This window comes from Petromyzon marinus, chromosome 17 (genome assembly GCF_048934315.1).
Source record: "Petromyzon marinus isolate PM22_M1 ecotype Great Lakes invasive population chromosome 17, UKy_Petmar_22M1.pri1.0, whole genome shotgun sequence".
In the NCBI taxonomy this organism is placed as follows: Eukaryota; Metazoa; Chordata; class Hyperoartia; order Petromyzontiformes; family Petromyzontidae; genus Petromyzon; species Petromyzon marinus.
In genome coordinates, this window is record NC_133683.1 from 14,700,199 (window position 1) to 14,720,660 (window position 20,462).

Sequence of the window (20,462 nt, forward strand, 5' to 3'; positions counted from 1 at the left end):
ATTTGTAGCTGAAAGAATGTGTTGCGGCAGTGTTCACGACTGATAAGTAACTGGGGGTCCAATATTGCTTTAATTCTTTGGCAAACAATAAAAAAAATATTCCCAATCACAAGAGTAAAAGCAAATAAAAGCAATATTTGCTCATCGCATCGCGACACGAGAGCCCAGAGCGATTAGAACCGTGCACAAATAGTAACTCGCATCTTGAGAAGTTACAACGGCCAAAGCGGCCAGAGCGACTTTGCTCAAATACGCAGTGAGGTATTGACGCTCATCTCCCCTTCATAGCCGTGAGCCAGTGGAAGAAATTCCACATTTCTAGGGCGGCTGTGAGTCGATCTATCCCAGAGGCCAACCACTGATATTTAGAAGCATGCGTTAACATGATTTAGAGTATTTTTATTCTTGGGTCTTTCGGTAAAGCCACGTAGATAGATCAAATAAAAACAAATAATAACAATGTAACGGCGTTTCGATGCAACACAAGCAATCGTCATCAGGTGAGAAATATCGCGGGAGATATTTCTTGTTTTGCGATCGAAACGTCGTGATTTTGTTATTATTTTTTACTATTTTTTTATTTTATCTATCTACGTGGCTTTACCGAAAGACCCAAAAATATGAATTCCTGCAGTCATGAAAGCTTTAAGTCAAGATTTAGAGTTTTTTGCTGCTGTAAATTTCCGCATGATAAGCCACTTCGTTGAGCAATCTTTTGTGGCCAGGTCCAGGGCCGGATTAAGGCACGGGGCTTTAGAGGCTGCAGCCCAGGGGCCTCCGCCAGCCGGAGGGCCTCCAGAGGTTAAGTGAAAAGTGATTTCAGTTGTGAATGCTTAATTTTATTTGTCAGCCTTGTAAAAATACATTTGATTTTTCTTTAACTTTGTTTTCCTTTTGAAAATATTACTGGGGGCCCTCACAGTACCTGTAGCCCAGGGGCCTACAAAATTGAAATCCGGCCCTGGCCACGTCGCTTCTGAAGAATAAGCGATTAGCTCAGTGGGCTTTACCTGGTAAGATAAACAAAAGTTTAGTTTTGGTTGTTACCTGATGATGCTCGTTTTAATTACTGGCCACACGTCGTACGCGAATTGTAAATGTTGTGGGTTTACTCTTCAACACCTTGGTGTGCTGTACTAGTAACGAATTGGCACGTTCTGTTTACGTGACAAATCTTACTAATTGCCTGTGTCGGGTGGTGGATGGTTTATCGACACATTTATATTTATGCGATCTAACTCAAAAACCTCTATTTTAGTTCACTTGTATTTGTATATGTTACCTTTCCTCTACTTTGTACTCCTAACGTGTTTCAGTATTTGTTTGCCATTGTAACGTCCTCATCAGCCCCTACCGGACGCCTGTGAAAAAGAGCTTTACTGCTCATCGGATTCCTCCGACATAAATATTCCGATTGAGATGTCTCCACCACAAAGTGGTCACCCATCGCATCGACGTCAGAGGGATGACGTTCTCGAGTCAATAACGACAACACGACTGCAACCACCACGCTGTTGATGTAATTAGGCAGCGCAGCTTCGCAGTGATGTGACGTGCGACGGTAAATAGGCGTGGGGGGGTGGGGGCAGGGACGAAGAGGTTGGCAAAAAACGACGTCACCTCGACACCAACTCGCGTCCCGCGTCACGCAGTGGTGAGCGCGCGTCCAGTGATGTCGAACAAGAAGAGCGGCGGCGGCGGCGATTTGAAGGCAGCTCGCTCTGTCCTCCGCCCCGCGCGCTGTTTGCTGCTCGGCTCCATTTGCCCGCGCGATTAGCGACGTCGCGGCGCGCATTTGCATGCGAGGTGACCCGGGGTGCAGCGAGATGGGGGATGAGTGCGACGGGATTGGCCGGGGCCACCCTCAAGTCCGTGCGTGGGAGTGAGCCGTGTGAGTGTGCGCGTACACTCACATGCGTGTGCACGCGCACACTCACGTGCGTGTGCACGCGCACACTCACATGCGCGTGTGCACGCGTGTGCGAGTGTCCGTACGGTCGACATCGGTGACGATTATCTGAACCGTTGCTGGGCCTCTCCTGAAGTCGACTCGGCCTCGAACGAGTTCCCTGGCGCGGTGTAGAAACATCGCCGTTAGGGAGACAAAGGCGGCCGGGCGTAGTGCTTAGCGACCCAGTCCCTCGTGTGCCGTGCCGGCCTTCGTAGGTGCTCGCTAACAGCACTTGCTCCTCCAGTCAAAGCCCGTATGTGGGATATTTACCTTTGTCTTTGTATGCATGTGTACCGTATATGTTTGTGCAAGTTTAAGTGCCATGTGTGCCTACAAGTGTATGCATGCGACTCGAACGTGGCGTGCGTGCGTGTGTGCGTGCGTGCATGTAAGTGCACGTGCGCGCGTGTGTGTACTTGTTAGTGGAGAGAGCGGTGGCACATTGGTCGGCGCACTGAGCTACAGACCCTGCAGAGTCCCGAGTTCGATTCCGGCTCACGGCCACCAACACCAGCGACGATCTACCTGAACTGGGGCGTGCGACCCCTTTCCCCCTAGGTAGAGTCGGCCCTCCAATGCGCAACTGGTACGATGCGAATTACATCGCCACTCGGGAGACAAAGTCACGGGGCCGGGCGTGCTGCTGCTGCTGCTGCTGCTCGCTATCAGCACTTGCCCCGGCAGCCCGTTGAAAGGCTACCCGGGGCACTTTTGCCTTTGCGAGTTGCACGCCGCGACGCGCGCGCGTGTGCCGCTGGCGGTGTTTGCCTTCAAGGCCGGCTCGTGATGGGCTGCGCCTCTAATCCCAAGACAAATAATGTGGATGGCTGTCCCGGCCCCAAGCCCGTGGATTAACCGCCGCTGCCCACTCTCTTGTTGACAGTTAATATGTGAGACTGTAACCTTCCGTAAGTCGCTGATGTATTGCTGACAGCTCGCCTCTGCGCCGGGGCTAGCGGAAAAAAAAAGATAGCAAAAAAAAGAGAATGGGGAGAAAAAGGCACGGACGGATTTGGGAAGTGAAGATTTAAGCATAATGGAGAGTTAGGTATATGCATAAGCCACAAAATATGGGAATGAGGTGATGACTTAACGGCACTCTGCATAAATTGACACCGTTGAGGACGCCTCGCGCTGTCGCTGGCGCGGCGATACGGAGCTCACGGTGGGGGTCGCCACGCGCGCTCGCAGCCCCCCTCCCAACAGCCCCCCCCCCTCCAAACAGCTCCCCTTCCCCATAACCCCCCCCCCCCACTCCCAACAGCCCCCCCCCGCCCCACAGCCACCCCCTCTTCCATAGCCCTCCACCACTCCAAACAGCCTCCTTCCCAACAGCCTCTCCCCGCACCTCCAACAGCCCCCCATCTCAACATAGCCCCCCCCATTCCCAACAGCCCCCCATCTCTACATAGCCCCCCCACGAAGCCCCCCTCCCAACAGCCTCCCCGCTCCCAACAGTCCCCTCCACCCCCCTCCCCGGGTTTGGCGCATAGGGCGATCCATTTACAGATACCCCACAGATTTCTAGGTTTCAGGCCGAGGTTTTATTTTGGCCGCAGGTAAAACCGACTGCGGCAAGGAATGCTCATTTTCGACGGAGGACCTTGGTTACAACAGCAACAACAACAACAAGATGGACAAAATAATCCGCAAACAACTGTGCACACGGACAAGTTCCGAACGGTAGGGATTGAATAAAAAAATACATCCATCTGGATTATCGCTCGAGAGGTTCCATCTCGCTGCCGCAAGACGGAACATCTGACGGAGGAGCAGAGCGGGACGGCGGTGGCGCCGCGGCGCTATCGGAGACTGGAAGGCAGACACCGGCAGACTTCGGGGAACCGAGCGTTGTGTTTTCTCTACAATTCATCGCTGCTATCCGAGTGCGGTGTGTCTATAAGCGGATCGCCGTGTCCCACGCGGTTATCGCGACGCGCGCCAGCTCCCCCACCACCGGCTCGTTGAATTCCGCACCTCGGTATCCGTCGTGCACCGCTCGGGCCGTCGGAACGATCAACGCGAGTTCTGCGAGAAAGCCGCTCCCAGGATCGCGCAGCGTAGCGGCGTTTAGGAACTCCGCTCGCAGAGAGGTGAACATCTTTGGGAGACTCCGGTCTGGAAATCAACAACAGATGCAGCCAACCCACTCTCGTGCCGTGCTCGCGAGCCGAACAACGTCGAGCGGAACATCCACGGCTCAGACTGCAGCTCTGCAAAGGACTGGCTCAAGCCACTGCTGGCTCAAAGGCCAGCGGAGGCCCTAGAGTAGAGTAATAACAAGAGTCATCTCCTCCTTTATCCAGGCAAGCCACACCGAGTCGCCGGAGGACCCTTTCAGGGGGCTCCTGCTGCACTGGGCTTTCATTTTTAAGACGTTTTCAGCCGAGTAAATATGAACGTTCATACAGAGTGGCACGGGGAGGTCAAGGCAGCCCCTCGAGAGGGCATTCGACCTCCTCTCCCACGCTGGCCTGACGTCTAAGAAGAGGTGGGAGTACCCCACAGCTTACCCCACCGCGGGCGCAAACTGCCGATCGAATCGTGGCGGTGCACCCGCTCGGACTGCCGGCAGGACGGGAGGCGGTCGAGGGAGATTTAGGAAACTTGGCCCACCGTTTGGCCAGCCGTGCCCGGTGTAACCGGGGATCTCCGGATTGCGCGTCCAGCCACGTGACCCTCGACGCTGTGGCAGCAGCGTCCCTCCTGTCGCGACAGAGACGTCCTTCGCTCCTCGGATGCCGAATTTGTCGCTCGCCATTTGGCACCTCGACAGTCATAGGTATCCGTCCATAAGAGGTTTTTGTTGGGTTATATCGCGCTAATATAAATGTGTCGTTATTTAATACCGAAACAGGACGATTTCTCCACAACTCTGGCTGGTTGCAAAAGTTGTAGTGGGTTTATTCTCCAACACACCGGTGTGCTGTACTAGTAACGAAATGGCATGTTTTGTTTACGTGACAAACCTTACAAATTGCCTGTGTCGGGTGGTGGCGGGTTTAACGACACATTTATATTCATGCGATCAAACTCAAAAACCTATATTATGGATAATATTAGTCACGAAAGCCTATGTGTTAAACAGTCATAGGTATGCCTCGATGTACATATACACATCTTATTAGTCCCCATAATTGATTTTAAATTGCTAGTTTCTGTAGGCCAAGTGCTAAAGTATTTTTGCAAATGAGGTTGGGGCAGTGCTGTTTATAATATTCTATTAGCACTTAATCTCATTTGCCTGCAGGATATCCAAGAAGACATTTAACGTTGGGAGATGTTTGCCTAATGGCGCGTTTACGGAGCATCGGCGGAGTTTCTCTTGTGTGAATCGGAGAGATTACGCTCGTTGTGATATTGCCGAATTAGACACGGCGCCTTGGGCCCTGCGACGGGCCTCCGCTAATTTCCGCCGCGACGCGAGTCATTCAAACGCGAGGTGCGCCGCTCAAAAGTTATCGGCGCCCTCTTTCATTCGCCTCATTAGCGGGCGGGGGGGGGGGAAGAGTAATTTTAACCCCCGCGTTCTACGAACGCTGCCGTGGGAACCGTGGGAACCGTGGGAATCTTGGGAATCGGCTCGCGACGCAGAACGCGGGGGCGCCCGGGGTTTGGAGAGGAGCCACGGAGCGGAGGATGGATGAAGGTGGCTGTGGAGACCGGGAGAAGGAGGAGAGGGAGACGGCATCGGATTCCTCCTCCAGTCTAAATAAACATTCTGATTCTGAGGCCACGGCTGGACGGGAGCCGCATCGGGGGAGGGAAGTGAGGTAAGCTTGGGAGCCCCTTTGGTCAGCAACGGGACGTTTATCGACTCTAACGATGAGACCCATGAGGTGGAAACTTTGGTGGCGTTTGGTTTCTGAAACAAATGTAGCTCTTTTCAATGTTGGTCTGGAAAGCCAATAGGTTGATTGACTAAAGATAATAAAACAAATTGCGTGTGGAGAATGGAAATGGGCTCACATATATAATTTCATGTAAGGGCAGCTCACCCGAGTCGTGCGCCCGTGAAGCCCGCGTCGAGGCGTGCGCGTGAGAAATCGTTATTCTGTAGCCGTCTACCGCGGGCGGAGCGGTGGCGCAGCGGCGACGACGGCATCTCAGCCTCGCGCGAGCGCCACGTCGCCGAGATTACGCTGCTCTCGTGTGCCGTGCGCCCCTCTGCGGAGGAGTTCTTTGAAGGAGGTCTGAGTTGTATAAATAACGAGCATTGGAGGTGTGCTGCTGCTGCTGCTGCTGCTCAAGTAGGGGGTTAAGAAGGCACCTCTCCCATCCGTGTGTCTTACGTGCACGTCACGTGACCACCGCACCGCACGCACGATGCTCTCGGCCTTGTCTAAACCGCCGGATCAAAAGAGCTGACCGTGCGGTCGCATCGCTGTGCAGGCCACCGACTCAAAGGGGAGTTCAAAAGACGTGGCCGTCCCATCAGCCGTTGATGTGCCGTTGGCCGCCACCGACTCCAATCGACTTTGTGCGAGAGCCGCGCTTGCGTTGACTGCCGCGGTGCGGTCTCACCACTAGGGGCCAGTATCGGCTCATCGGCAAATCCGCGGGTGGACACGACTGCGAACGCGTCCGTTTCCCAGTGCAAAGGCCACAGTGGTTTACAAAAAAATAAAAATTCTGGATAACAAAAATTATAATAATTTCCCCATTTTTATCCCCACGGCACTTTCGGTGTCACGTTACGAGACGAAGAAATCCGTCCAGATCTCTCGCACAGCAGTGCAACCCTCCACGTGAGAGAGAGCGGCCCGTGGAAGCGGATATCACGGACCCACTTCCTCAGAGCCCTTCAGGTGGCCTCGATTCCGCACGGCAGCAGGGGGTGGCACCACCCGCCCCCTGCCCTCGGGAAGAGCCGCGACAGCGCCTACCGACAGAGACGTCTGCACCACTGAAACGTCCCCGCCGACGCAGCGGGCCGAGTGCAGCGGTCCGTACGGGTGGGTCGATCATCCTGGCTACGCGGACCCTCCCGCTCCTCCCGCTGCTCCTCCTCCTCCGAGTGCCATCGCCGCCCCGCGCTGCAGCCGTGCCAGCTCTTCGGCCAGGTGCCTTGCCAGCCGCCGCACCGACTCCAGCTGCGGGTCCTCCTGGCCCCGCTCCACCACCGCCCCCTCTACGTAGCGGCGTAAATGAGCGATGGCTTCCCGCAGCAGGCGCTCGGCGGGCACGGCGGGCGGCGCCGCCTCCCCCGCCCCCCCGACGCGCAGAAGGCGCTCGCACGCCAGCGCGAAGTTCTTGTGCCAGTTGAGGGGCAGCGGCTCCTCCTCGCCGGACACCAGCGGGCGGTAGAGCTTGAGCCATCGACGGCGGGGGGTGGGCGGAGAGGGGGAGAGGAGACGACACGGGCTCAGTTTTCCTCCCACGCGGGCATCGCGCGCTCCCGACGTGTTTCCGCGTCACATCACGTGCCTTTCGAAGCGAGGTCCGACGTTTCAGTCAACGTGCCCTCCCTTTGGCTGCCACTCCGTCGTTAGTCTCGACCACCGGCCATCGTCCCTTCGATTGAAAATCCCTGCCCAAGCCCGCATACTTTTATCAAACGATCAATCTGGTGCCTCTGATCTGTGACGATTATTCTCTGTTCCACGAGCTCATCTGGCCGTCTCTCAGGCACGTACCTCTCCATGTTGCGTTGCGTAATTAAAAAAAAATGTAGTTCCGTTTAACTTTACGCTCCTGAAGTCCAAATTGGGTGCCATCTCCACGAGAACGGGCCTACCGGCCGCTCCCGCAGGAGGCCGCTTTCGTGTGGCGAGCGCTCGCCGAGGTGCGGGGCGATGGGTTCGACACCTGGTAGCTGAGAGCGTAGAGGGCGACCCTCGTCTCCCTGGGCAGCCGCTCATCCTCGGCCACCTCGAACAGGTAGAACGGCGTCTTGATCCTGCTCCGCAAAGCGACACGGTCGCGTGAGGCATGTTGTATGTATTCTGTGTGTATGTCGAACTTCTTTCGCCCTGCACGAAGCCAACCGTGCTCATTGGGAGATGCAGTGAAGGATAACAAACTAAACACAAAAAGCTGTTCTAAAGAAATGAGTTTTCAATCTAGACGATTTAAAGGTGGATAGCTCCGGTGGCTTCCTAATATCGGAATGAAGAGCGTTCCAGACGGCCGTCCTCACCCATTTGCTTGCTGGCTCACGCCACCGAGTGCATCTCAGGGAAGGGTTTCGTCGGTTACGGCCCAAACCAGGGGTGGGGAACCTCCGGCCCACTGGCCAGGCTTGGCCCGTGGCCACAGGAGGCCTCTCTCACTTCATAGCGGGCCCTAAGCAATGTCCGTCTGCCACTGCCAGGGCCTCTTTATGCGTTGCTACTACTGGACAAAGCTGAGGTGTGTGTGCGAATGTGTGGGTGCCGGAGCGTAGCGGGGGTTAGCGCGCCGTGCTACCAACACGAGTGACGATGATCTGAACCGGTTCTGGGCTTCCCCTAGGTCCACTCAGCATCAAATGAGTACCTGGGAGACAAAATGCGGCAGGGCGTGGTGCTGGCCACCCACCCTCTCGTGTGCCATGCCTGCCTTCATTAAGGCTCGCGAACAGCACTTGCCCCAAAAGTCCGTGAATGCTACACGGAAGAGATTTTTTGTCTTTCTGGCACTCGGTGGTGGAAAGTTTCCCTACCCCTGCAATAAACAATGCACCGTTATTTTGTGGAAAAAATAATAATAATAACCCATGTGCAAATAACTGTTACCGTGAAGGGAAAAACCACAGGCCAGACGGCGCTCCGAGACATCTGCCGTAATTCACGGCGTGTGTTCACCAAATACGAATAGGGATCGTGAATGTCGGCTGCATCTTAACGTGTGCCTGCAGGACACCGCTCTTTCCATTCAACGTTAGGCCATTAAACCAGAACACCACTTGCCTCGATTGCCACATCTCTTCATTGGCCACGTGGTCCCAAGAGGTTGGGTCGAACCTGCGACACAAAACGCACATTCCCCGAGTGAGTGCCATCTGCTGCTGCGACGCATGCACACGGGGGACAAAGCTCCCCCGTACAGCCTTCACAGGCTGTAGGAGCAAGTGCTGTAAGCGAGCACCTACGAAGGCCGGCAGGGCACGCAAGTGGGTAGCTGGCCAACACCACGCCCGGCCGCCTAGCGTCCGATGTGTACACACCGCACCAGGTACTCATTTGAGGCTGGGCTGTCCTAAGGGAGATCCAGGGGTCGGTTTAAATATTCACTGGTGTTGGCCGTGAGCAGGAATCAAACTCGGGTGGCCGGGTTCATAGCGCAGCACGCTAACTGTTACACTATCGCTCCCAACACACACACACACAAAAGACAAATATGCCCCGTACAGCCTGAACAAACATGCACACACACGCAAACACCCACGCACGCATTTACACACACGCACACGCACGCACGTACCCGTGGTAGGGGAGCGTCCAGTTGTAGATCCCCGTCGTGGCCTCGGCCAGCTCGTGTGCCCGCAGCGGCGTCCCGGCGGGCACCAGCTGCTCGCAGACACCCCAGGGGCGGCGCTCGAAGGCACCGCGCCACGAGGACTCCTCCTCGGAGAGCCCGATGCAGGAGAACACCGGTCGCCTGCCGCGGGGACACCGGCACGCTGCTCGGCCCATCTCAATCCGCTAACGGGGCGACGGCCGCCCCCCCCCGCCCCCCCGCGCGCCACGTGCAATGAGCGCAACTACCCACGTGGGCGTACCCCTGACCATACTTCACCACGCCCGTTCGTGCGGGTTTGGTGAAAGCGAGACGGGTAGGAGCGGCTCTGATGTCACCTGCGACTGAGTGGAGGCGTGGCCCGGAACCGAACTTCGGTTGCCGGGTTTATAGAGCAGTGCGTTAACCCTTGTACCACCGGTGCACTTATAGCACAAGGCTCTCACGAAGGCACTCGAATTGAAAAATGTTGTGGGTTTTACTCGCCAACACACCGGTGTGCCGAGCTAGTAACTCATTGGCACTTTTTGTTTCGGTGACAAACCTTACTAATTGGCTGTGTCAGGCGGGTCTAACCCAAAAAATAAAAACCCTGTATGATGGAAGACGTTAAGTTTCACAGACAGGTACAGTCAGGGGCAAAGTTGCCCTTTGGTGTTACCAAATCTAGTCACGGAGTAAAAGTGTGAGAGTAACTTAAAAAAATGTGACACCGCCGCACGTGGCTTGCCGTCTATCGCTCGCGTCACCGGATCGCGAAACTCCTCCGTGCAGCGGGCCGCGCATGTGCATGGTCAATACACCTACAGTACCATCATCATCATCATCACCATCATCAGCCATGACATATCCCATGGACATTATTCTAATATGCAGAGTGGGTGGGAAATCGCTTTCCCCCCCCCCCCCCCCCCCCCCCACCGTGTTGAACAGAGCTCACTTTAAGTGATCTCAGTAGTAGCTCCGTGATACCCGCTTCTGCGGACCGTCCTCTAGCACGAAGGCACGCACTGCCGTGCGAGTGATCCGAATCTCAATGCTACACCCAGCGATTGATGTGAGCAGGAACGGTCCAGAACGCTCTTCGGGAATTAATGCAGCCACGCCAGAGATCCATCTCGCCTTTTTCTCGTCATTGTACCCTACATTCCGATAAACATGCGCATAGGATTATAGGATTATAGGTACAATGTCAGAATATTGTTGTGGATAGGAGCCGGAGCCAGGCCTGTTTCACAGCCTGGGGGGGCGACAGTGTGGGGGGCCACGGTGTGGGGGGAGGCGGCGGTGTGGGGGGGGGGGTGGCGTACCCCCGGTTCTCCTCCAGGAAACTCCTCATGCTGAAGGCGAGCGTCCCGTCAGGGAGCAGGCCCTCCGCAGGATGCCAGCGGTCGCCAGGGAAGCGCACGCCGGGCAGGTGGGGGCCCAGCTTGCGCACGTACCACGGGTACGTCAGAAGCTGCGTGCAACAAACACGCACGCGCACACGCGCACGCACACACACACACACGCGCACACACACGCGCACACACACACACGCAGTGGTGCTGTTTGCGAGCAGATATTCAGCTCAGCACCACGTCCGGCCGGCTCTGGCTCCCCCGGAGCGATATTTACACAGCGAACCAGCCGCTTATTTATTTAAGGCTGAGCTGAGCTAGGGGAGGCCCAGGGTCAGTTCAGATGTTGGCCGTTAGTGGAAATGGAACTCGAGCCGCTGGGTTCATAGCGCAAGTGCGCTAACCGCTGCACCGCCACTGCCTGCACAAGTGCCCACAAACACACACATAGGCGCGATGAAACAATCCAACGCGTGGATTGATTTAGCGTCTAAATGCAATGGCATCTCAAGAACGCTGTCATATTTAATAGGGAGAGAGGGCAGTCACTGGCAGGACATCGCCCACGGATCGTTACATCGTAGGATCGCGGCAGCCCTAACGTCGACACTCGGCAATGAACAATTTCCACACTTTATACCGCACACCAACATTCACCGATTCATGATCGACGGGCGTTAAGTATTTAGATTTTCTTCGCGGACGTATTTACCGAACGTGTCAACTTTCCAGCGGCAAAAGCCCTCCGCTGTCCGCACCGTAAGCGACTCCTGCGTATGCGTGCGTGTATTTTTAACACCCCCAGTACACGCGTCCTGCCGCATTCAGAAGCGGACATCAGCATGAAACATTGTTCGCCGAACTTTGAGCAACGCACCGGGCAAAACCGACGTGTAAGTCCCAGCGCGGCCAGCTGCGTTCGGCAAGTCGCTCGTATCGCGGCGAGCGCCGCTCGGCGGTTATCGCCCCGCGGCAGGCGCTCCTCGTTTCTAAACGCGTTTCACAAACGCTCCGTCAATCAGCCGCGAGTTATTTAAACGAGCAGTCATACCGGCCGCCTCTAACACCCACTCCAGCGGCGTCAATCAGCTGTCAGACGCCCTGAAAGCAGGCTCATTTCCCTCCTTTTCTTCTGCACGTTAATCCTCCTGGAGAGGAACCCGCCGCAGGAGCTCGCCGCGTCTTGGTAGCCGACAGGGCCCGAGTGGGCCGCGGCGGGGACGAGGAGCAATCGCGCCGAAGCTACGGCAATTAACCCCCACCCCACCAACCCACCCACCCGCCCGCCCGCTCCCCACCTCCTCCCCCCCCGCCTCCCATCGCGGCGGTCGCCAGCATTGACCGTGACCTGACAACCTCCGCGATGGATCGGCTCGTACGCAGGTGCCACGTGGAATGCGACATCGCGGGATCCCCCGTTAGGGGCGGCGGTGGATTGGGATTGCCTTCATCCAGCAGTGGAAGGACCATGGCTGGCGATGACGAACCTACAACGGGGGCACTCGCGACGGCCACTTGGCATGCGCCTGCCAATCGCAAAACTGAAAACTGAAAGAGGTGCCCTGAATTTCATAGATTTGTGATGGATAGAGGTTGCCTTCATTTAATAGGCAAATGAGACCAGGATTGTCTCTTCGAAGGATAAAAAATAATAACAATATTAAAATAAAACCTGAGCCTGCGTTTATTAAATCGCGACATTGTGCGTCACTTGGTGGTGGGGTAAAAACAAAAATTGCCAATTTAATTTCATCATTGCGCTGCAATCAAATGATCAAAATCGTGTTTGCGATCCCCTTGCGGGTGGCGCACGACGCGGCACTTTCGCGAAACGCGAGCGCCGGCGAAGCTCCGCCGGCGCTCCACCGGCGAAGCGCCGGCGGAGCGCCGGGGAAGCGCCGGCGGAGCGCCGGCGGAGCGCCGGCGGAGCGCCGAGGAAGCGCCGAGACTAATCGCGGGGCCCGCGCGGACCGTTCGCAGGTTAATTCCCCGCGCTGGCGTTAACGCAAACGTCAATAAACAGAGCGGATCCCTTTCACGTGGAGAGGTTGCCGAGGGTTCCTGAGTGTGACCCGCGCCGCGGCCGCCGCCGCACAATGAGACGTTAAGCCGAAGCCAGCCCCCCCGCTCGCGCGCGTCACCCGCCCGGGAGACCGGCGCTGACGCTCGCGGAACGGCGCTCCGTCACAGCCCGATCTCCGGCGCGAGCTCTTGGCGGGAAGAGAGTTAACCTTTTTTTTTTTTGCGCCTTTTTCTTCATATCGGAAAGGAAAGAAAAAAAAACCTCTCAGCCTCAGCCCCGCGTGGCTTATCTCGAGCGCGCAGCAATCCACCAAGCTGTGGCCTCGCACGCGAGGCAATTGGGAACGCGTGCCAACCGCAGTCAGCCCTTCCAACCGAATCACAAGGCCGAAATTAAGCAATTATGCATGCGCAGATGTACAATGCAGGGCATTAACGCGGGGGGCGAGCGACAGGAATCCCGGACACCCCGAGCGGCAGAGGACGGCGAGGAGCGACGGCGCGGGCACGCTCGCCGTGACGTCGCGGCGAGCGTGGGCCCGCGAGCGGAGCGGGGAGGCAAGCACACGCACGCCACGGCGATCGTGGAGGCTCAACTCCTGCGTGGTGAAGTTTGTAAATGAAGTGCCCGCGGATCACGCTGCTGCTGCTGCTGCGTATCAACAAGCCGCAACATGCCCCCCCCCCCCCCTCCACCTCCACCACCACCCGCTTATTTCTTGTTATTAAGTATTTTCTTGTTCGTAAGCATTTTCTGCGCTTAATCACTCTCACAATTACGCAAGCACATTCCACCACCCCCAAACCACCCCCAGCCACCGAGACCAACGGTGCATGCACACTCGAGAATTGGTATGGGGAGAGTGTGGGTGAGTGTGGGATCCTGTGTGTGGGAGAGTGTGGGTGAGTGGGGGAGAGTGTGGGAGAGTGTGGGAGAGTGTGGGTGAGTGGGGGTGAGTGTGGGAGAGTGTGGGTGAGTGGGGGTGAGTGTGGATGAGTGTGGGTGAGTGTGGGAGAGTGTGGGTGAGTGTGGGTGAGTGTGGGTGAGTGGGGGTGAGTGTGGATGAGTGTGGGTGAGTGTGGGTGAGTGTGGGAGAGTGTGGGTGAGTGTGGGATCCTGTGTGTGGGAGAGTGTGGGTGAGTGGGGGTGAGTGTGGAAGAGTGTGGGTGAGTGTGAGAGGGTGTGGGTGAGTGGGGGAGAGTGTGGGTGAGTGGGGGAGAGTGTGGGTGAGAGTGTGGGTGAGTGTGAGAGAGTGTGGGTGAGTGAGAGAGAGTGTGGGTGAGTGTGGGAGAGTGTGGGTGAGTGTGGGTGAGTGGGGGTGAGTGTGGATGAGTGTGGGTGAGTGTGGGAGAGTGTGGGTGAGTGTGGGAGAGTGTGGGTGAGTGTGGGAGAGTGTGGGTGAGTGTGGGAGAGTGTGGGTGAGTGTGGGAGAGTGTGGGTGAGAGTGGGTGAGCGTGGGAGAGTGTGGGTGAGTGTGGGAAAGTGTGGGTGAGTGTGGGAGAGTGTGGGTGAGTGTGGGAGAGTGTGGGAGAGTGTGGGTGAGTGTGGGAGAGTGTGGGTGAGAGTGGGTGAGCGTGGGAGAGCGTGGGTGAGTGTGGGAGAGTGTGGGTGAGTGTGGGAGAGTGTGGGTGAGTGTGGGAGAGTGTGGGTGAGTGTGGGTGAGTGGGGGTGAGTGTGGATGAGTGTGGGTGAGTGTGGGAGAGTGTGGGTGAGTGTGGGAGAGTGTGGGTGAGTGTGGGAGAGTGTGGGTGAGTGTGGGAGAGTGTGGGTGAGTGTGGGAGAGTGTGGGTGAGAGTGGGTGAGCGTGGGAGAGTGTGGGTGAGTGTGGGAGAGTGTGGGTGAGTGTGGGAGAGTGTGGGTGAGTGTGGGAGAGTGTGGGAGAGTGTGGGTGAGTGTGGGAGAGTGTGGGTGAGAGTGGGTGAGCGTGGGAGAGCGTGGGTGAGTGTGGGAGAGTGTGGGTGAGTGGGGGAGAGTGTGGGAGAGTGTGGGTGAGTGTGGGAGAGTGTGGGAGAGTGTGGGTGAGTGTGTGTGAGTGTGGGAGAGTGTGGGAGAGTGTGGGTGAGTGTGGGTGAGTGTGGGAGAGTGTGGGAGAGTGTGGGTGAGTGTGGGTGAGTGTGGGAGAGTGTGGGTGAGTGTGGGTGAGTGTGGGAGAGTGTGGGTGAGTGTGGGTGAGTGTGGGTGAGTGTGGGAGAGTGTGGGTGAGTGTGGGAGGGTGTGGGTGAGTGTGAGAGGGTGTGGGTGAGTGGGGGAGAGTGTGGGAGGCGCCCATCTCGTTGTGGATTGACTACAGGCTCTAACGTTAATATTCATCATCATCAGCCATGGTCAATCCACTGCTGGATTAAGGCCTCCCCGAGCCGCCACTGCCGTCGACATCTCTCGCGCTCCCGCGACGTAACAATCCACTCCGCCCCGGCGCACGGACCGGTTTTGCCCCTCCATCTCCACGACGGACGTCCTCTTGGACGCGTCCCGTACCTTGGCCGTCGCGAGTCACGTGCGTGCGTCCGCCGGCGGCCAAGGCCTCACCTCCTGGTCCACGAGGACCACGTCGGGCCTCCGGCGCTCGCAGTAGTGGAGGTAGCGCAGCGCGTTTCCCGGCAGGTCGCCCCGCGTCAGCACCAGCGCGCCGCGCGGCAGCGATCGCAAAATGTTGGCCCCAAACTGCTCCACCACCACGTTGGAGCTCTGGTCGCACACGCTGACACAACAAAAAAACGCAACAACAACGACGACGACGACGACGACGACGACGTGATTCCCTGCTCCGAGGACACCAGTATCAGAGCAATGTGCGCGTACGACCACCGGCGAGATGGAGCGACAGCTTCAGCGCGGGCGCTGGGCGGGCACGTAACATCGCGGGCCCGCGAGATACGGCGACGGCGCGGCGAGGCCTTCGTCCGGCGGCGGGCTGACCGCGGGACCGACGACAACGATTACGACGCCGGCCTTGCCTGCAGTTGCGCCGCAGCTGCAGCAGGACGCAGCAGGCCACGAGCAGCCACTCGCAAGCGGCCAGCGGCCTCCCGTGGCCCAGCAGGGCCCGCGCGAGGGCGCCGAGGCGAGCGGCGGCAAGGCCGGCCAGCACGCAGACCACGAGGTTGCTCTGCAGCCAGAAGCGCTCCACCTGCAGCAACAGGTTGAACTTTTATCGCACCGCACGTAACCAACCGTGGTTAATCCGAGGTGCGCGGGAAGGATGACGCGCTAAACACAAGGAGCGGGTTGTCAGAAATGAGTTTTCAATCTCGATTTTAAAGTGCACAGCTCCAGTGGCTTACGCAACAGACGCTGGAGGCAAGTGCTGTTTGCGAGCACTTATTAAGGCCGGCACAGCGCCCGAGATTATCATGTGGACTGCACCACGTGTGGTTGCCTCTGTTCTGATGACTACACACACCGCACCAAGTACTTATTTAAGGGTGAGTCACCCTAGGAAAGGTCACAGGTTCAGATATCACGGTCCACTGGTGACTGCTTTGTAGGTAGGGTTGGTGGACCACATCAAGATTATTGCACCTGTGAGACGTTCATCCTGTAGAGATGGCCGTACAGAAAGTAGGTAGCTGACCAATCGCTATGGATTGCGGGCGCTCCGGTTGTCTCCCACATGCCAACTGATCAGTGAGGAATCATCCAAACTTCCCAGTGCTGGACCTATCATGTCAGGCGAGATGAGAAAAGTTTTGCTGGCTGGCGCAGGCAGGGAAGAGTGCAGTGGTGACGTCACCACGTACATCTGCCCGGAACCCCACGGCGCAGAGCCGGGTTCGTGCGTTGCGTCGCCACCCCCAACCCACCACCTAGGCCGTGGCTCCCACGTAAACGCGCAGTGCTCTTGTGAAATACTAAAACAAAATAATAATGTGCGAGACGTTTATAGATAAACAAAGGGTACTATTGTTGTTATTGTCTGTAAGATAACATTTACAGAGCCCCAACTACTTACATAGGGAGTCCAAGAGGCTCGTTCTAAATTGTTGGGTAAACATGTTTGACTGGTTAAGCCAACAGGCTGAGCTATTTGCCAACAAAACACAAAGCGCTTATTTATAGAGGGGGGGGGCATGCAAATACAACTAAAGTGTTGCCATGTCTGAACACGGGGTAGTTGTAGCAGTTAGCACGCTGCACTACGAACCCGGCGACCCGGGTTCGATTCCCGCTCACCGTGACGATTATCTGAACCAGTCCTGGGCCTCCCCTAGGTCGACTCGGCCTCAAATTAGTATCTGGTGCGATGTGGAAACATCGTCACTGGGGAAAGAAAGGTGGCCAGGCGTGGTGCTGGCCAGGCGTGGTGCTGGCCACCCACCCCCTCGTGTGCCGTGCCGGCCTTCATAGGTGCCGCTCGCAAACAGCACTTGCCCCGACAGTCTGTTACGGCTACAAGGGGGGATGATCATTGTGCTCACAGATATGCCGGTGACGTGCAGACTGTTGATGCATCTTTAACAAGTTGAAAAGTGCACGAAAATAAGCATGGCGAGGCACGCGCTCGGAATTGCAGCGAGACAGAAAGAGGCACGCGCCGACTGGAGAGCATAACGCAAGTTCGAGACGTAAAATTGAACCGACAATCACGACCGTCAGTGGGCTTGGACAGGACGCGTCGCGGCTAGAAGGGGCGATGGCCGGTGGTCGAGACTAACGACGGAGTGGCAGCCAATGGAGGGAACGCGTCCGAGAGGATGGACAGCACGGTAAAATGAGCTCCGTGCGATCATGGTGGATCATCGTGGAGTGCTGCATCGCGATTCCATCGCTGGGTCTGGCGAGCGTCGTCTCCTCTGGCTGCCGCTCCGTCGTGAGTCTCGACCGGGGACCGCCGTCTCCTCGGGCGAGGGCTCCTTCACGCGGGCGTCTCTCACCACGCCCAGGAGGAGCGGCGTCGAGACGTCCAGGTTGGCCCTCCAGGCGAACACCAGCGAGTAGACGGCGAGCATGAGCGCCAGCAGCAGGGGCGGCAACGCGTCTCGCTCGCGGCTCCTTGAGGAGGGGGAGGGGAGAGGTTTTGTGTGTCCCCGAAGGGCGGTGGGCCGTCGCTCCGTTACCTCGACGGTGTCACCGGCGCGGCGAGCGAGGAAGGTGAAGTCCGCATTGACCGTGGCCACGCGGGGGTTGACTCGGCTCATCATCCCTCCGGGGTCGATGAAATTATTTTAATCACTGAATCTATCCGGAATGTTCCAGAAAATAGGTAAATTTCTAAATATCACTGTCCTGGTCACAAAAGCAAAGTTTGTGGGGAATAATATCAATTTTCTGTACTTTTGAGGCATAAGCAATTAGGAAATAACACTTACTACCCAGGAACAAAAAAAAATTGTTACACAGTGTCAGGGGCAGAGCCAGGATTTCAGGCCGGGGTGACATTCAACAAATTTTAATTTCAAGAATGATTAGAGAGTCAGGCTGTTGAACTAGACGCCATCGGTTGGCGACACACTCTGACAATGCAGTTGCACGGAGTCCGGGAGTCCGCCAGACCGAGTGTCGTACACTTATACGCAGAATGTCACCCCTGTCACCCACCCTGGCTCCGCCCCTGCACAGTGTTATAGCTGTGGGAAGGACCGACGGTGGCTGTCCTGTCCGTAAACTCGGGAACGGGGGAATTTCTCACCGCTGGCTCAGGGCTGCGTCGAGGCGACGAGCGCCGCCTCGATGCTCGCCCGAGCTGGACGTCTCCGTGTCTCTCGCGGCTTTGTTATCTTCAGAGGAGGGAGGCACCGGGGGTCAGGCCCGGCGAGGACGACATCTGGGTGATCCAGCAGCGTTCGCTTAACAAGGCCTGACGCTGCCGACCAGACCCGGAAGGCCAAAAAACCCGGGCCAGAGTTTGCTCGCTGAAACTCACGCTGCTCCGTAACGTCGGTGTGGAAATACAGTCGGCAGGTGGGGGGGGAGTCACCCCCCCCCACGTGGACACTGCCTTGACCCCCCACGGAGACACACACATGCACTGCCTCTCTGTGCCTCTCTCGGTGCCTATCTAGAGACCTGTCTTTATACCTGTGTTAGCGCACATCTTGGTACCCGTGTTGGTACCCGTGGTCGGTGCCCGTGTGTGTCACCGCCCGTGTGTGTCACCGCCCGTGTGTGTCACCGCCCGTGTGTGTCACCGTGTTGCTACCCGTGTAGGTGCCCGTGTTGGTACCTGTGTTTAACGAGCAGGGGGAAGAGCGCTGCAGCCAGCAGGGGTCCCACGCCCAGCAGCTCGTGGTGCATGTGTGTAGCCTGCACACTGCGCGGCACGCAAGCAGCATCCCCTCATTCCGCCGTCTCAACACTCGGCCATCCCTCGCGACCCCTTCCATCGCGACCCCATCCCTCGCGACCTCACGACCTCACGACCCCATCCCTCGCGACCTCACGACCTCGCGACCCCATCCCTCGCGACCTCATGACCCCATCCATCGCGACCGCATCCCTCACGACCTGGCAACCCCATCCATCGCGACCTCGTGACTATTATATTGATATTACACATTAACGCCCTAAATGTTGCCTATAATATGCATGCTTTTTTTTCCTATTAGGGCCCCGGTGTTATTGTGGGACGAGTCGAGGTTTTTTCCGCCTTTTGCGCCCCACTGCCGACGCAGAATCACGGCGGCGCTCGCCGTACCTCAGCATCGTCAGCATCCCCGAGCCCGACCCGGACTTGGCCTGCAGAACAGAACGGAGCGGAGACGCCAAGGGGTAAACACAGAGCCGCGGCCATCGCCGCCTCCATCCACCGCTGGACGAAGGCCTCAGCACGCTGGCCAGCGAGGGCTGGTGGCGGCGAGGAGCACGGACGTCTGCAGCATCACACAGCACGACGACCGAGTGTGCTGCGCATAACCCCGCCATTGTTTGCATGGCGTGGTGCTCGCACGTCCAAGCGCTGGCCGGGGCTCAACCCTGCTCAGCTTCCGAGACGTGGCGAGATAGCGCGCGCTGCGGGCGATTTGGGGTTGGCCGCATGACGTGTGGTCAAGCGACGTTCTCCCTTGCCGTGTCGTGTGAAGCAGCGTGAATGAGGGCACGTTCAGGGATTAGCTGCAACTGGCCAATGGTCACGGGCGATCATATCGATTTGTTTCATTGGCGCTCGTTTACCCAGGAGAGCCTAGCTGAGTCTCAAGGCTCACTCTCAGGAGGGTCCTGCCAGGTGTTCGCAGCAGGAGGCGATGTTGCGGCTGCTGCTGCTGCTGCTGCTGCTACTGCTGTGTGATCCCAAATGAGTGATTGCCAGGTAATCTTTTTCAGCAATGGAATTTGTGGCCAATTCCGGTTACACTGTGCTTCATTTATAACTATGGAATAAAATAACATCGTAGTCAATGTTTAGTTTCACATCGTAGTCGATGTTTAGTTTCACATCGTAGTCAATGTTTAGTTTCACATCGTAGTCAATGTTTAGTTTCACATCGTAGTCGATGTTTAGTTTCACATCGTAGTCAATGTTTAGTTTCACATCGTAGTCAATGTTTAGTTTCACATCGTAGTCAATGTTTAGTTTCACATCGTAGTCAATGTTTAGTTTCACATCGTAGTCAATGTTTAGTTTCACATCGTAGTCAATGTTTAGTTTCACATCGTAGTCAATGTTCCTGCCAATTGCCTCTCACACAACGCCCCAAGGAGCCACAGGCACTAGGCAGCAGCAGCTGGTGCTACCAAAAATTCCCCAAACTCTGTGGTTCTCCACATATTA

At 56.8% G+C, this 20,462-nt stretch overlaps 1 protein-coding gene across 4 annotated transcripts in view; it reads right to left on the reverse strand.

Moving 5' to 3' along the window:
- Nucleotides 1–3,472: 3,472 nt before the first annotated feature.
- TMEM260 (transmembrane protein 260) overlaps nt 3,473–20,462 on the reverse strand; it is a 31,482-nt gene continuing 14,492 nt past the window's right edge. For all 4 annotated transcript variants that reach the window (XM_076067650.1, XM_032956038.2, XM_076067649.1 and 1 more), the window contains 10 exons: nt 19,389–19,429; nt 18,918–19,004; nt 17,629–17,746; nt 15,712–15,884; nt 15,284–15,455; nt 10,702–10,850; nt 9,356–9,532; nt 8,842–8,895; nt 7,760–7,850; nt 3,473–7,260 (listed from right to left, as the gene is read on the reverse strand). In XM_076067650.1, the coding sequence (XP_075923765.1) occupies nt 6,925–7,260; nt 7,760–7,850; nt 8,842–8,895; nt 9,356–9,532; nt 10,702–10,850; nt 15,284–15,455; nt 15,712–15,884; nt 17,629–17,746; nt 18,918–19,004; nt 19,389–19,429 (1,398 nt within the window). In that variant the 3' untranslated portion in view covers nt 3,473–6,924. The remainder of the gene's footprint in view (nt 7,261–7,759; nt 7,851–8,841; nt 8,896–9,355; nt 9,533–10,701; nt 10,851–15,283; nt 15,456–15,711; nt 15,885–17,628; nt 17,747–18,917; nt 19,005–19,388; nt 19,430–20,462) is intronic.